We start from the raw sequence: 17,169 nt of genomic DNA, 5'->3' as shown, positions 1-17,169 counted from the left end.
ATGGAAGCAACCTAGATGTCCATCAAAAGATGAATGGATAAAAAAGTTGTCATACATATGCACAATGGTATATTAGTCATAGAAAGGAATGCATTTGAGTCAGTTCTAAAGAGGTGGATGAACCTAGAGCCTATTATACAGAGTGAAGTAAGTCAGAAAGAGAAAAGATAAATATTATATATTAATGCATATATACAGAATCTATGAAAATGGTACTGAAGAATTTATTTGCAGGGCAGCAGTGGAGAAACAGACATAGAGAATAGACTTATGGACATGGGGAGAGGGGAGGAAAGGGTGAGATGTATGGAGAGAATAACATAGAAACTTACATTACCATATGTAAAATAGATAACCCACAGAAATTTGCTGTATGGCTCAGGAAGCTCAAACAGGGGCTTTGTATCTACCTAGAGGGGTGGGATGGGGAGGGAGATGGGAGGGAGCTTCCAAAGGGAAGGTTTATATGTATAATTATGGGTGAGGTTTGACATAAAAAGCCAATTCATGTTGAGGTTTGACAGAAAACAACAAAATTCTGGTAAACCAATTATCCTTCAATTAAAAAAATCAATAATTTTTTTAAATGTGCTTATTATATGCTTTTGAATTCAGCAGCTCCATAAACAATAAGGGACCTTACAAAAGTTTATTATTTTAAATTTTTGAGATAAAATTATAAGTGCCTTGAGGAAAATCCTGCTCTATTAGATCTGTTAGTATTCTAAGCATAACAAGTATGAAAAATATAGCCAGCACATATCCTTTAAATGTTGAATAAATATATAAAGACAATACCAAATAACACTGAAACTATAGTCAAAAATATTCAGTTAGCCAATATGCTGATGTGTTAATTTAAAAATCTATTGGAGATGACCACCATTGGGGATTATAAGGTGTCTGAGGTGTACAGAGGGAATTAATTTCAGACGTACTCCTAGGTCAAACAGTATTTAAATTGCTTAAGTAGGAAAAAACCACTGTTTGCATGTGTCTGCTTTTTTGTGATAACAAAAGACTCTACAATCTCAGGGCTTAACAATACGCTTTATTTCTTATCTAGGGTATATGTTTGCACCTGCAGATCAGCTGTGACCCAGCTTCACACATCTTCATGATGCCGTGGGTGAAGAAGTCTCTATTGTAGTCATGGGAGCTTCATGGCTTCCCTTGTGGATCAGTGGGTAAAGAATCTACCTGCAATGAGGGAGACCTGCATTCAATCCCTGGGTTGGGAAGATCCCCTGGAGGTGGGGAAAACTATCTGCTCCAGTATTCTGGCCTGGAGAATTCCATGGACTGTATGGTCCACGGGGTTGCAAGGGGTCAGACAGGACTGAACAACTTTCACTTTCACTTAGCTTCATGGCAGGAGGAAAGCCCACGAGAAGTAACATGTGATTCTTCTTGAAGCTTGATTTCAGTACAGTGTATATTACATTTTCTTATATTCCCATAGCCAGAGAAAGTCACATCATCAGTTGGGTTTAGTTGCTTAAACCTTCTACTGGCAGCACCACACTTCACATGGCAATGAGCAGTGGCGTATAACCTCTGAAAGGGAGGCGAGATAAATACTTGTGAAAAACTATACATAGGCATCAAGAAATACAGTAAGAAATTCATAGAGGGAGTTAAGAAAAAAAAAGATCCTTAATATTTGGTATTTTTGGCCTTATAAGTCAGCAAGGATATCTTTTAACTAATTGTTAATCTGTTGGAAGAGAAAAAAAATGCAAAGGAAAATCTGCAAAGAGTCAACATTGGAACAAAGAGAAGACCTTCTTCCAGAACCAGGACTTGGCAAGAAATCAGTGAATGTGAAGAAACTGTTGACTGGAGTATTTGGTTGGAATTTCAATATACTTTGAGGTGAAAAGAGTTGAAAGAGGTCCACAATGAATTTTATCAAGGATAAAATAATTTTACCAAGGATAAAAACTAGTAGCAAATAAGAGAGAGGCATGTATTATAAATTGGAGGGAAAAAGTACATAATTCATCAAATACTATAATTGAACAAAAACAAGATAGTGTGGATAAAGTTAGTGTCTTTATTTTATTACTAATTTATGCAACTTCAAAGTTTTCATTGAAACAACTTCAAGGGGATAAGGGACTTTATAAGATATAAATAATAAAGGATAGTTTTAGAGAGGGCTCAAACTTTAAAAGGAGCTGGTAAGCAGGAGTCAGTAAGACTGGAAAAGAATGATTTTTCTGACTGTATATAAAGGCAAAATGTGAGAGAAAAGTGCAGTCATCTGGTGGCATTAGTCAATGCATTCCCTTGACAGGGTCCAGTTGAGTCATCCAGAAAGTAAATAAATCAATGGTTGGTTTTGTGAACAGTTATTTTGGAGAACAGTAGTTCCGAGAATTCTAAGATATGGGAGCTTGTGACCATAACAGGGAAAAATGATTAATAAGAAGACCTGGAGATAAAGTGATATTCAAGGAAAGGTCAGATTAGTATGTGAGAAGAAAAGTAGGGTGTGGAAGGAGGGTGATTAATTTGGAGAATGTCAGTGTGATGCAGTCACAAAAGGACATTACATGCATGATTGATGTGAACTGCACAAAAGAACATGTGCATTCTTTTGTGCCCAGTATTTATCTCTTTACGAGCCCAGAAATAATAAGTATAGATAAAGAAATAAACATTCCAGTTTGAATGTAGATCATGATGGACTGGATGATTCAAACTCTGTTAATTGGACCCACTGATACCCAAATAATCCTTCCTTTAAAATAAATAACATCACATTCAAACTACCACAGATAATCTAATGTGGAAATAGAACATTCGTAAATGTATTAAAAGAAATTACAATAGCAGAATGGATAATAAAAGCTTAATATGCTACATCTTCCAGATGACATTTCCTTTTTATCATAAGTCTCAAAATAGTGTTTTAGTATAAAAACACATGCATACTATTACACATGTGCTCAGCTTCTCAGTCATGTCCAACTCTTCACAGCTCCATGGACTGTATGTAGCCTGCCAGGCTCCTCTGTCCACAGAATTTTCCAGGCAAGAATACTGCTTTGGGTTTCCATTTCCTACTCTAGAATTTTATATAAACATACATATATAACATGGGCTTCCCGGGTGGCTCATTGGTAAAAAAAAGAAATCACCTGCCAACATAGAAGCCACAGGAGATGTAGGTTCAGTCCTTGGGTCTGGAAGATCCCTGGAAGAGGAAAGGGCAACCCACTCCAGTATTTTTGCTGGGATAACCCCATGGACAGAGGGGTCAGGTGGGCTACAGTCCGTGGTGTCACAAAGAGTCAGGCACGAATAAGCATCAGCACACACACACACATACAACATACAACCATAGTCTGTATTTATATAGTGCTTCCTATACACTTAGTCCTTTTAAAAAAACTTTACATGTATTAACTAATGCTATAACCCCCATTTTCATAAGAATATACTGAGAACAAGGTCTTGCTCACGACAAAAATCACAAAATTTCCTACCGTAAATTCTTTCAGAAACAAAGCATGGTAGACAGTTAAGTCAACTAATTAAGAAACTAAATAGCCACTTGTTACCTTTGCTGATTGTATATAATAAAGAGAGAAAGGTATTAGAAATGCTCATAAATAAAAATAAAAAATATAGATATGTATTAATATATATAGATACAAACATAGTACACATCTTCATATTTAAACATATTATTCTTCATCTTCACTAAAATCTTCCTCTTGGGTTGAAGGTCAAAACCTCCACTGACTATAATAGTCTCAATAAATAACAGATTTTACACACCAAAAAAATAAAAGGCTCTGAAAATGTTCTCTTGAAAGGCCTGGCATTTTGGCCTCACCATAGAGCATGTGCAGTTTCTACGTACTTTCCTAGTTTCTACCTTGTCTATTCCATTATTTTATCCATGACATTGAAAGTGAAAATGCCAATCACTCAGCTGTGTTTGACTCTTTGTGACTGCATGGACTGCAGCCTGCCAGGCTCCTCTGTCCATGGGATTCTCCAGGCAAGAATACTGGAGTGGGTAGCCATTCCCTTCTCCAGGAGATCTTTCCAATGCAGGGAGGGAGCCTAGGTCTCCTAAATATCAATTAATTATAGACTTACAGAATAAGGGGGGGAAAGTCAGTGATTTAATATTCTTTTTATCTTTCAGCATTAAATCTGTGGTTAAACTACTTTACTTCAGGAAAGGAAAAACCAAATAACTCTATTTGATCTATTCCTGGTGTTGTCTCCCAATCTCTTAAAAAAAAAACGTGGAGAGATAGCTCATGGTGGAAGGGGCATAGGATAGGGAAAAAGACATTGATTAATTTTTCAGTCTCCTAGTCCCAAGTGATAGAAAACTCCTGGCTAACTCTTTAAATTCATATTTTGTCCATTCCAAAAGGAACAAGTTACATTTTGGTTATAGATTATGTGATTATGATTGTTTCTAACTCAGTTTAAAAGACCTGAATTTGTTCAGAAGAACAAATCAAAGTATCTTTGTGTTGTGTTACTAATAGGATTTCCATATGGCTAAAGCACAGGTTACCCAGACTGAATGACTAGGGAAGGTAGCTGATGATCATAAACAGCTTCCTATGCCGTGAAAAGTGCTTCTGATTTTGTCTTGAAAGTAATGGGAAATACTGATAATTTTAAGCATTGGAAGGTGTGTTAGATAGAAAAGTTGAAATTGTAAGATTAAGAGAAGAGAAAACAACTTGCGGTCACTCAAGAAAAAAGAAAAAACAATTGGAAAGGGCAGCACTCTTATGGAAAGCATGATAGGAAAAGTAGAGTATATTTGATAGATGTTAAAGAAATACAGTGTGCACCTTGGTGACCCATTAGATTATCAAAGTGGAAATAATTAAGATAGCATTAACATATTACTGGCCTCACAGAATAGCATGTTAATGCAAGCAGGCAGTATAGTAAAAGAAGCCAAATTTGTAGGAAGAGATGTCATCCTGATGTCAAAAATTTAGTTATTAATGTCCATTAAGGTTTCAAAGGGTAACAATGCATTTAATTATTACATTAGGGAAAACCATAAATATTGCTAATTAGATTAGTTTAAGCAAGTAACCTCTGTAATTTAGAAGCAAAATCTAGTATTGTACTTCATCATATTTCATTTGACATTCTTTCAACAACTATAAAACCAGCAAAAGGCAATTACTCCCTTATAGACTCTTTGTAAAAGAGGATAGCAATATTAAATAAGTCACAGATTTTGCCCTTGGGGGGTTTTCCAAGTGGCACCAGTGGTAAAGAACCTGCCTGCCAATGAAGGAGACATAAGAGACGAGGGTTCAATCCTTGGGTTGGGAAGATCCCTTAGAGGAGGGAATGAAAACCCACAGTCTATTCCAGTAGTCTTGTCTAGAGAATCTCATGGTTAGAGATGACTGGCGGGCTACAGTCCATGGGGTTGCAAACAGTCAGACACAACTGAAGCAATTTAACATGCATGCTTGTCCTTGAGGCTGTAGTGCGGCAACAGATGCTATATTATAGGTGAGGCGACTTCCTCCAGGGATAGCAGAGGTTTATTAGTCTTAAGTGCTCAGTTTCCATGGTTCCCCTTTTATTAAACATATTGCTAAATACAGCAACAAAATACATACAAATTATTCTTTGCTTACCATTAACAATAACAATGATATCACGGAAGTCAATTTCTCCCCTAGCCTCCACTCTTCCTTCACACCTGTATATACCTTCATCACTTTTATTGATGTTGAGAATCTGCAGATTATTGTTGGCTAACATAGCGAACCGATCTGGAAAGTAAGCAAAGAGGAGGAAATGATATCAGTAATTGAAGGCAGAGTCCAGCATGTTCTAAATTGCTAAGTACTAAAATATGGCACTTGTCTGACACTATCCAACTTTTCATCAACAAACAAATTCCAATTTGAAAGTAAAATGCAATTTCATGACTTCGATTTTTCCACTCCACAATTGCCTTGTTATACCTTTTTGTGAAAATACATTCAAGAGTTTATTTCCACATAAAATGGTTAAGCTATTATTTTACCATTGGTACTCTGACTGCAGAAAAGATACACAAAAGAACAAAGCTGAGGGATTAGATATTACAGACAAGAAGATATTTTGACTGCAAATATGTAGCAACTTGGGGATGGAAATGGGTTAGAGAACTGATTGAATACCCTTCCTAACACAATAATTAAACCAATAATGGCACATATCCTGAGGAGGTAGCTAAATATATAACAATATTCAAGTCATGTAGAGGACATATAAAATGATCATATCTCAGATTTATTTGAAATATTTTTTCTAAATACAAGATAATCCATTTTAGGAAGGAATAGATTAGACTTCATTACTTTTATTTCAAGATCCCACTTTATGTGTGAGTGTATGCACATGCATACATACAAAAATAGCTGTTAAAGGGCATGCATTAGGTGATTGCTTGAAATAATCTGACTAGCCTGACAGTATTTTCCATAATGCCTGGTCTTAAGTTTTTACTCATCATAATTTTGTTGCAGTCTTAAGAACTTTTCCCTTGTTATCAAGTAAAGAACATTATTATATCCTGTTCTATTTTGAAACATGTTATTAAGGCAATATCCTAAATTTCATTAATTAATTCATCCATAGATAACATTAGACATGATATTTGCTAAGTACTTTATCTGAGCACATAGGTAGATAACAGAAACACATCCTTGACCCCCTTGGACCTTTTGGTAAAATAGAAATATCTTTAAGATACCCACCTATGGATATCTGTCAAATAGTACTTCTGGGGGTTCTTCTAGTATTTACTACTATTCCCCTATCTGCTGGCTTAATAGAAATGTTAGGAAAAACAAAGAAGTTGCATGAGAAAGTAGTCTCCCAGCGTCCCTCAACCTGGATCATTGAATGAATGTAATGGGTACAACTCTTGCCTTTCATCCTCCAAACCACTGGACATCACATGAGTGAGAAACTGCTGTGATATGAAGGCATCATATTTGGGGTTCGTTTTTCATAGCAATTCCTTAAGTCATAGTAGAAGTTTGGGCTTTAAATATAAATAAGGAAATTATTAGACCATATTAAAATAGGTAAGAATGTGGTTATTGATTGGCTAAGAGACAGGTATTAAGAAATGAAAATTTGGAAATTCTGAAGCTGCCTCAAACAGAAAACACCAATTATCAAGCTACATATACATAATTTTCAGTGCAGAAGATTTAAACTTTCCCAAAATATCTATTTCATCTTTCAGTTGACCTTAAGATGACATACAAAAATGTTTATACAGATGCTTTTTCCTGGGAAGTTTTCTCACCAATGAAGAGATTGGAGAGAAAGAAAGGCAATCGGCAGGAAATATGACTTATAGTAAGGACTGGAGGAACTCAGAACCCCTAAAACTTCATGACATCTTAAAGTAACTTTAAAAAAATATTCTATTTAAGTGTGTTGCTGAAGATTAGAGTGAGAACTATACAAAGTAGTTGTTAATGACCCAGACAACCACAATGATGTGACCACTCACCTCGAGCCAGACATCCTGGAATGTGAAGTCAAGTGGGCCTTAGGAAGCATCACTATGAAAAAACTAGTGGAGGTGAAGGAATTCCAGCTGAGCTATTTCAAATCTTAAAAGATGATGCTGTGAAAGTGCTGAACTCAATATGCCAGCAAATTTGGAAAACTCAGCAGTGGCCATAGGACTGGAAAAGATCAGTTTTCATTCCAATCTCATAGAAAGGCAATGGCAAAGAATACTCAAACTACTACACAATTGTACTCATCTCACATACTAGTAAAGTAATGGTCAAAATTCTCCAAACCAGGCTTCAACGGTACATGAACCGTGAACTCCCACATGTTCAAGCTGGATTTAGAAATGGCAGAGGAACCAGAGATCAAATTGTCAGCATCTGCTTGATCATGGGAAAAGCAAGAGAATTTCAGAAAAACATCTACTTCTCCTTCACTGACTATGCTAAAGCCTTTGAGTGTGTGGATCACAATAAACTATGGAAAATTCTTCAAGAAATAGGAATACCAGACCACCTTACCTAGCTCCATAGAAATCTGTATGCAGTCATCCAAACATTCATTATTACAGAAAGGAAATAAAGGAAATCATAATAATAAGGCATCCGTTTAATGTTTCTTTAAGCAGGTTATTTTATAAGTCCCCTTTTCTTCTCATTCTATATTAACTGAATGGATTGCCACATCTACTCTTATGACTGCAATCAATATTTTGATGATTCACAATTTTTCTTCAGACTAGAGGATTCCTGTGATTCCAGAATTGTTTGAGTGATCTAGATATATACACTTAGAAGAGCTGTAAATAATTCACTTTCAGTATGTGCAAAATTTGGGTATCTCCACCTAAAATTACTCCCCACCTCTGTCTTTAGAGGTCCTTACATTGAGCTAGATGACCAAGGCAAATTCTTTGAATCTTCTTTGATTTCTCCAGTACCCTCAATCTGCATATCCAATTAAACCCATATCCTATCACTTCTCCCTTTATCACTTCTTAGTCTAAAGTTTCCTTTTCCCTCAGCAACTATTTCATTCAGATTTAAACAATTCTCATTGCCTGAAGCTTTGCCTTGAGTCTCAAATTCATTTTCCTCATAGAAGCACTAATGTCCTTCTCAATACATATTAGCTCATGTCACTGTCTTAATTAAAACCCTCTAGTGATGTCACCTTTGGATAAATTCTAAAAGCCTCAATAGAGATGTGAAGGCCATGTTGAAATGGCTCAACCTTCTCTTGCAGATTCCTTTTCTATTAGTCTTTATTTACAAATCCTAGTTGTACTTATCTGCTATTATAAGTATTCTAGTTGTGCTAATTTGTAAAGTTTAGTTATAATGAACTTAATTCAGTTCTGGAACATGCCACTCATGCTTTCACTTCTGAGCCACTGCTTATGGTATTCTCTCCATTTGAAAAGCCCCCACCAGTCTTTAGCTGGTTAATCCCTTTTCATCTTTAAAGGTTGCTTTTCACTGTGAGCAGGCATTTTGGATACTTTCCTCTGCCCTAACTGATTCAAGTGCTCTTTCCTGATCATCCTCTATCACTGCACTTTCCTTATCATATACCTCAACAATCATGTTGTCACAATTTATCCACTGATACTTTTACTAGAGTATTAACATATTAAGGGCAATAGACTAGTTCATCTTTTTAACTATGAATCACCATCACTTAGCACAATAGATGAAACATAATAGGTGCAAAATAACTGTTGAATGACTTTTTATTAATATACTTGGAGTAGATTTCATATACTTTTTTTCTGAGCAAGATGATTTTATCCATAGCTTTTGATGCAAAAATGGTACTTTGTTAGAAAATGTTCAAAGCATTTAGGAAGTTTCAGAGATAGCTTTCAGAATGGCTAAGATTGAATGGGCAACTCTGATAGCATACCCTTCCATCAGGGTTGACACTAAAAGTCAAGATATTCAACTTTCTAACAAAATGTCACACTATCACTTTACTACCTAAATGCTTGGATTCTCTAGCATATGGATTTCTTTTAATAAACAACATGGAACGTCACTTCAAGTTGTCTGTGGGAGTATTACTTCTGCATATTTGTCAAACAGCTGCTATCAAAAGCATGGTTAATAGATCAACATTTCCAAACCTTCATTGTTTCATATGGAGCCTTTAAACTTTATTCCTGTGCCATATTAAGGCTTCAGAAAGTTATCTGGACACATTGCATTATTCTAAATCCCCATATATATTCCATTTATGATTATAAACCTAAATTTATTCCATTACTTTTAATAAAGAATCATACACATATAAAAATCTAAAGAATATTACTTCTTATAAATTCACTATAAATGTAAAAATCGTTCAATAATGAAGTATGTGGCAAGTTTCTTAAATATTAAAAGATTAGAAAAGCTTGTCCATCTTCACAATTCCCCTACATCCTTTATATCCCAAAGTAAAAACCAATTTTCCAACTTAAAAAAAAAATGTACATTGTTTTCCATGAAACTCAGTGTTAAGTTTCTATGTTTAACTCATTCCTAAGAAATAACAACTCAATGAGAAGGAGCAAGAAAAGTAGACATTATTTACTGAGTATCTGATACAAAGTTAAGTATTTCTTCATTCACTTAACAAATATTTACATATCTGTTTTATTTAAAATTCTAAACATTGTTCAAAATGCATATAATAGGGGATATATATATATATATATGCATATATATGCATGTATATACTCATGGACCATAGAGAAGGTTGGGCACCAAAGAATTGATGCTTTCTAAGTGTGGTGCTGGAGAAGACTTTTGAGAGTCCCCTGGACAGCAAGGAGATCCAACCAGTCAATCCTACAAGAAATCAACCCTGAGTATTCATTAGAAGGACTGACGCCAAAGCAGAAGCTCCAATACTTTGGCCACCTGATGCAGAGAGCCAACTCATTGGAAAAGACCCTGATGCTGGGAAAGATTGAAGGCAGGAGGAGAAGGGGACAACAGAGGATGAGATGGTTACATGGCATTACTGACTCAATGGACATGAGTTTCTGCAAAACTCTGGGATAGAGTGAAGGACAGGGAAGTCTGGCATGTTGCAGTCCATGATGTTAAAAGGAATCAGACACGACTTAATAACTGAATAACAATGGTGGCTGATTCACATTGTATGTAAGGCAGAAACTAACATAATGTAAAGTAATTACCTTCCAATTAAAAACCATTTCAAAAATTTTAACAAAGGATATGATAATTCATTATTTAAGATTAAGAATATGAATTAGGTACAGAGCACTTAGAAAAGCTACTCAAAGCTTTCAGTTCAGTGAGTTCAGTTACTCAATCCTGTCCGACTCTTTGCAAGCAGGGACTGTAGCACACTAGGCCTCCCTGTCCATCGCCAAGAGCCTATTCAAACTCATGCCCATCACGTAGGTGATGCCGTCCAACCATCTCATCCTCTGTTGTTCCCTTCTCCTACCACCTTCAATCTTCCCCAGCATCAGGGTGTTTTCTAATGAGTTGGTTCTTTGCATCAGGTGGCCAAAGTATTGGAATTTCAGCTTCAGTATCAGTCCTTCCAATGAATATTCAGGACTGGTTTCCTTTAGGATTGACTGGTTGCATCTCCTTGCAGTCCAACGGACTCTCAAGAGTCTTCCCAACACCACAGTTCAAAAGCCAAGGAAAGTGTAGAGCCATGATGGAATTCCAGCCTCACATCATTTCATCATGGAGTACTGGGAAAATGTATAAGCATAGCATAGAAGCATCAGCCCTCCATCAGTAGTATACTTGACCATCAATCTTTGCTTTGAGCCTTTTCTTTTATGTGTATTAAAAAAAAACCTCATTTTCAAAACCTTTTATAATTAAAATGTACATATAAAAATATGTACACTTGAAGCCTAAGATTAAGTAATCTGAAAATGTTTAGATATTCTCATTTAACTGCTACAAAAGTATTGCTTTCTTTATTATTGAGGGAAAAAATGCAGAAAATATAGTTTACTCATGCAATTTCATTAGTAAAATCTAAAACAGTTATCTGAAAATAAAGATATGTCTCATTGACTTATGACAATAGAAAAAACAGTTTTAGTCAGTAACAATCAGTGAAAATGTCACATCCAGAAAAATTTTCTAAAATTAAAAAATAAAATTGACTATAGTGATCATGAAATATTCTCTGTACATATTCAAAAACAGAAACTATCTAGTTTCTCTCCTTTATGCTGTAGAAGTTTCGTTTCTTAGAATCATAAAACAAAATCATCCAAGATAGAAAGTACTGAATATTTTAAAAGATTCAATTATTTTGTACCTCTGCAATGCAGGTGCAATGAAAAATATTCTAAATTGAAAATACTCCCAATTCACAATGGTAAAATAGCATAATGTAAGCAAATTATGCATTCAATTTCAGATGTCATACTATTCTGGAGTTTTAGCTCGGTCTGAATCAAAATCATGAAGACAATTGGAATGACTGTGATTTTCTTACAATTATCCACATACATCTTACTATAATATTTAAAATATGTAGGTATCTTTGAAAGAACAGTGCCAGAAAAACTAATAGGGCCCATTTAGATATATTTTCAGCTTACATATAATAAGCCTGTAGGATCAAGTCTGAATTATAAAATGTAGAATTTCAGTAGATCAGGATAGATTCCTTTATTTATTCAGTATCCTTGAACTTGGCCTTTCCTGGTGGCTCAGATGGTAAAGAATCTGCCTGCAATGTAGGAGACCCCTGTTCAATCGAGGAAGATCCTCACCCAGGGAATGGCAACCCACTATCTGGTACTCTTGCCTGGAGAATTCCATGGATGGAGAAGCCTAACAGGCTACAGTCCATGGGTCACAAAGAGTTGGACACAACTGAGTGACTATCACTTTCACATTCTTGAACTGTTTGTATGTAAATTTTTCTTGACTAGAGCAGGGGTCAGGAAACTTTCTGTCATCTCCAGAAAGTAACTATTGTAGGCCAAACCATCTGTGTCACAGTTGTTGGCCAAACCATCTGTGTCACAGTTGTTCAACTTTGTTCCAAGGTAGCCATAGACCACATGTAACGACTGGGTTTGGCTGCATCTCCATAACACCTTAATAAAACAGCTGAGGGGCTGAAGTGAGCCTAGGGCCAGAGTTTGCCAACCTATAGTTTAAAGCTCTGATGTTCCCTAAACAGCTCTTTGACACTGAGGGTCAATCCAATTGCTATATTTACTCAGGCAGATTCAGTCTTCTTAAAGAAAATTGCAATATTGTTAGAACATATAACTTAGGGAGTTACCAAAATACTAACTGTCGGATATAGCGGTGACTTCCTCATTATGATACAACCAGCTGACCACAGGTGCAGGTGAGCTGCTGACTCGGCAAACCACTTCTGCATTCTCCCCTTGTTTGAACTCTTGAGGGGATACCACTTCTCTGAAAGTGAGTTTTTCTGCATAAGAAAGTAAAACAAACCGAAGAAGTATTATTGCTCATCCCCCTCAATAACACGCTTCAGAATCCTTGTTTATGGATGCTGTAATAAAATAATTAGGTAAATCTAGATCATTTAAAACTTTACCAGACCACCTGATTTTCCTACCCGATAAATCCCTACCTCACCGAGAATAAAATCCAAAGTCTTTACAGTGCTATACAAGGTCTTATATGAACTGGAGTCTATCTCACAATTTTTGATCCTGATTTTTCTTCTCTCCTCCTAATCTCTACTCCAGGCAGTTCCTTGAACACTCCAGATTTGTTCTTATTCTAGGGCATTTGCACTCTCTTAAATTCCATCAAATTTTGCCCAGTCTCAACATCAAAAGAGTCATCACCTTCTATTTCTAAACTATTTAATTTCTTCCCTATAGGATTCTATAGCATATATATCTAGCATTTATATATTAGTTTTATCTTACTTTTTGTCTTCTGTTTCTACCTACTAAAATGTTAGCAACAAGTGGCCAATGACATTTTCTGTTTTAGTCACTAATGAGTCTATAGGAGTTAGAATATTGTCTGCCATATAGCAGACATCCATAAGTGTATCAAATGAATGCACGGATGTGGATATTTATGCTTAATGAGAAAGTTTCACAAAAGGAATTCATTGTTCTTGCTAACAATAACAAAAAAATTACCTTTACAAATAAAACACCAGGAATTCTCTTTTGCATCATTTCAAATGACACTTCTTTCCAGATACTAGTCTATGAAATGATGTTTTCAATTTAGCTTTTTGTAATTTATGAAATGAGTACAGCAAATGGGCAGATCAAGAAGTAAAACATCCTTCTTTGAGGAGTTTAGAAACTAAGAGGAGGGAAAAAAGGTCAATTCAGGACAAATGAGGACAACAACAGATTGTCGTTCCAACGATAATGTCCCAAAAGACAGTCGTCATCTTAAGAGGAAGTATTGCTATGACACTCTTTTCACCCTTTTTTCAACACAGCTGTAAGAAAGACATGACTTACAAGCATTCTAAAACTTTTATAGTTTTTCACTGGTATAAATGCTAACTACCATGAATTAATTGCAAGGTAATATTTTAGGCACATTGTGCATGAATTAATGTAGTCTCAAAGCAACTCTATATATGATGTAAGTACTACTATTATACCCATTTTATAAATGGAAATTGAAAACAGAGAGGGTACTCAGTTGCTCAGGACCACAGAAGTAAGTGATGGAACCTGGTTTCAAAACCAGGGAATAAATGATCTTCAGTTTTCCTAAACAGGTTAAGGATTCCTAAAAGCAGGAATGAGGAATTAATCAATTTCAAGTCATGAAATGAAGTGTAAGTATAGAAAACCTTGTTAATGAAAACACCTGGAGCTAAGAATCTGGCTAGAAATAATTCTTCTTTATATGCATTTTCAACTTTTTCTCTCTCAAAAGTCTGTCAACTGATCCTTTCCCAGTTCTCATTCTAGACTGGTCACTGCTGTCACACAGCTAATTTTCTCTAGTCATGGGCTTTTAAAGTGAAAAAAGCATTCCCAATAAGTTCCGTAACACTAAATATACCGTTATCTATTACCCAACAGATTCTTAATGGCATCAGAAAACTCAAACATTTTCATCTGTATTATTTACCCAATAGAATTGGCTCCATCTATATATTTATAAACCACTGCAACCTATTATCTATCTTATTTTAGAGATGTACTCTGGTAAAATATAAATAAGCTGATATCTGTAAAAGTCTTATTATTACATTGTCCAGCACAAAGTTAGGAGAAGGCAATGACACCCCACTCCAGTTCTCTTGCCTGGAAAATTCCACGGACGGAGGAGCCTGGTAGGCTGCAGTCCATGGGGTCGCTAAGAGTCAGACACGACTGAGCGACTTCACTTTCACTTTTCACTTTCATGCATTGGAGAAAGAAATGGCAACTCTCTCCAGTGTTCTTGCCTGGAGAATCCCAAGGACAGCGAAGCCTGGTGGGCTGCCGTCTATGGGGTCGCACAGAGTCAGACACGACTGAAGTGACAGCAGCAGCAGCAGCAGCAGCACAAAGTCAGTTCTCAGTGAGTACTAGCTTCTATTGTTAAGTGCATTTGAATTTGAATTTTTTATAAGAATGTATAATTTCAATCAATAAAACATAAATGCATGACTTACGGTAAATTTCCAAAACGACTGTAGCTTCTTGTGTCTGTCCTTTGGCATCTGTTGCTTGGCAACGATATATCCCTGCATCTTCTATATTTGCATTGTAGATGGTTAATCTTGATCTAATACCTTCCTTTTGCACTGACACCCTTTGTGTTGAAATTATCTTCTCCCCTTGAGGATTATACCAATCTATACTCTCAGGTTCACCAATTGCTGCAGAGAGCCATAGAAAAGAGATGTTTGAAAATATGTTTCAAGTGTTTGTTTTGATATTGGCATTTACTATTATGTAACAACGTTAACAATTTAGAAAAAAATGTAAACAGAAGACTGAAAATCTGAAAATCTTACAAAATTGAAAGTAAACACAAATGCTAGCACACATGTTCATCCTTATTTAGCCAACACTGAGGATTAAATCTCGTCTGAGTAAGGAAAATCCATAGGAAATGGGTTTTCCAGTATGGTATTTAAGCTATGATAGAGTAAACTTTGGGGCTTCCCAGACGGCTCAGTGCTAAAGAATCCACCTGCAATGCAGGAGTCGAGGGTTCAATCTCTGGGTCAGGAAGATTCCCTGGAGGAGGGCATGGCAACCCACTCCAGTATTCTTACCTGGAGAATCCCACAGACAGAGAAGCCTGGCAGGCTACAGTCCATAGGGTTGCAAACAGGTGGACAATACTGAAGTGACTTAGCACGTATGTAGTGTAAACGTTACCACAGTGATCTATGGATTATTGTTATTATTATTATATCTAAGTACTGAAACTGGCTTGGAAACTGAGTCCAAAATGCACTCCACTTGATAGACAGGTGTGTGCCTATTTGCGTTCAACTGTTTAAGACCCCATGGACTGTAGCCCACCAGGCTCCTCTGTCTATGGTATTTCCCAGGAGTGGGTTGCCATTTCCTTCTCCAGGGCCCTTCCCAACCCAGTAACTGAACCTGCATCTCCTGTGTCTCCTGCATTGGAAGGCGGATTGTTTACCCGCTGAGCCATCTCCAGTAGACATAATCTAAATTGAAACCCGATTATGCACATACTTTCATCTGCTCAATTCTTTCTGATAGAGTCAGGAAATAGCACTTTCCCCACCATACAGCAGAGCTCATAAAAATGTAAATCTTCTATAAAATAAACTTTGGCTTTTGTTAACAGAATTTTGAACTAATCTCTCAAGTTGTTAAACTTGTATAGATAAGGCCAATGACTATTTTTCAAATGAATCCCTAATCTTCTCTTTTCCCAGCTGAAATGAGTAGTTTCATCAGTTGATTCTAAAACTGTTAACTATTTAATCATATGATAATTAGAATGTATTGAAACGATACTTATGGTGGTAGGCAATTACAGCCAAATCATTACAGGGTAAACATTTATTTAAGTTTTCCAATTCAGAATCTAGGTTATTATCCTCTTCGTAAAAGCTGAAGCTTCCCATGTTTACTTTTAGACACCAAAAGGATGTATTTCACCTAATTGCTTGTGAGATAATTTGTGGAAGCAGCATGCACTATTAACTCAAAAATATTGGGGAAAAATGCATAAAATTAACTAACATCTTTTGGGACCTTTTTGAAGAAAATTGTTCCCTCTCATTCTCTTTTTCCCCAACAAATGGCTTTAGAAACAAATTATCTTCCTTCCTATATCTAAAATTAGACATGATGAAGAAAAAAGAATTTTAGTTAACTCGTGCATGATCTTAGTTATGTTATATTCAGTTTTTCTAAACAGAACCATAAAACCGTAGTAATTACAGGGTAACTCATTTGGGGCAGGCATTTGTTTTAATTCCCTCTTCTTCCATCACGAAGTTACAGAGGAATCATTTAATGTACATTACTTTAAATTTGAGAAATACAAAATGCTCATTTTATACAGTAAATTATGTAGGATATTTCTGTGAAATATTTTGGACACTTTCATTCTTAATGATATGGAAAAAAAAATTATTGTGGAGAGTTTATTCTGGATTTTCATAGCGCAATCATAATTCTTTCTTTTTAGGGCA

The 17,169-nt window shown here is 35.9% G+C and overlaps 1 protein-coding gene across 2 annotated transcripts in view; it reads right to left on the bottom strand.

Moving 5' to 3' along the window:
* The window catches only part of NCAM2 (neural cell adhesion molecule 2), a 545,993-nt gene that overhangs the window by 211,562 nt on the left and 317,262 nt on the right, over positions 1–17,169 (bottom strand). For both annotated transcript variants that reach the window (XM_065913597.1, XM_065913598.1), the window contains exons 3-5: positions 15,157–15,363; positions 12,832–12,975; positions 5,649–5,786 (exon numbers count right to left, since the gene is read on the bottom strand). In XM_065913597.1, the coding sequence (XP_065769669.1) occupies positions 5,649–5,786; positions 12,832–12,975; positions 15,157–15,363 (489 nt within the window). The remainder of the gene's footprint in view (positions 1–5,648; positions 5,787–12,831; positions 12,976–15,156; positions 15,364–17,169) is intronic.

Source organism: Muntiacus reevesi, chromosome 21 (assembly GCF_963930625.1).
Source record: "Muntiacus reevesi chromosome 21, mMunRee1.1, whole genome shotgun sequence".
In the NCBI taxonomy this organism is placed as follows: domain Eukaryota; kingdom Metazoa; phylum Chordata; class Mammalia; order Artiodactyla; family Cervidae; genus Muntiacus; species Muntiacus reevesi.
The sequence above is the reverse complement of the archived record's forward strand: the minus strand, read 5'-3'. Positions and strand labels throughout refer to the sequence as shown.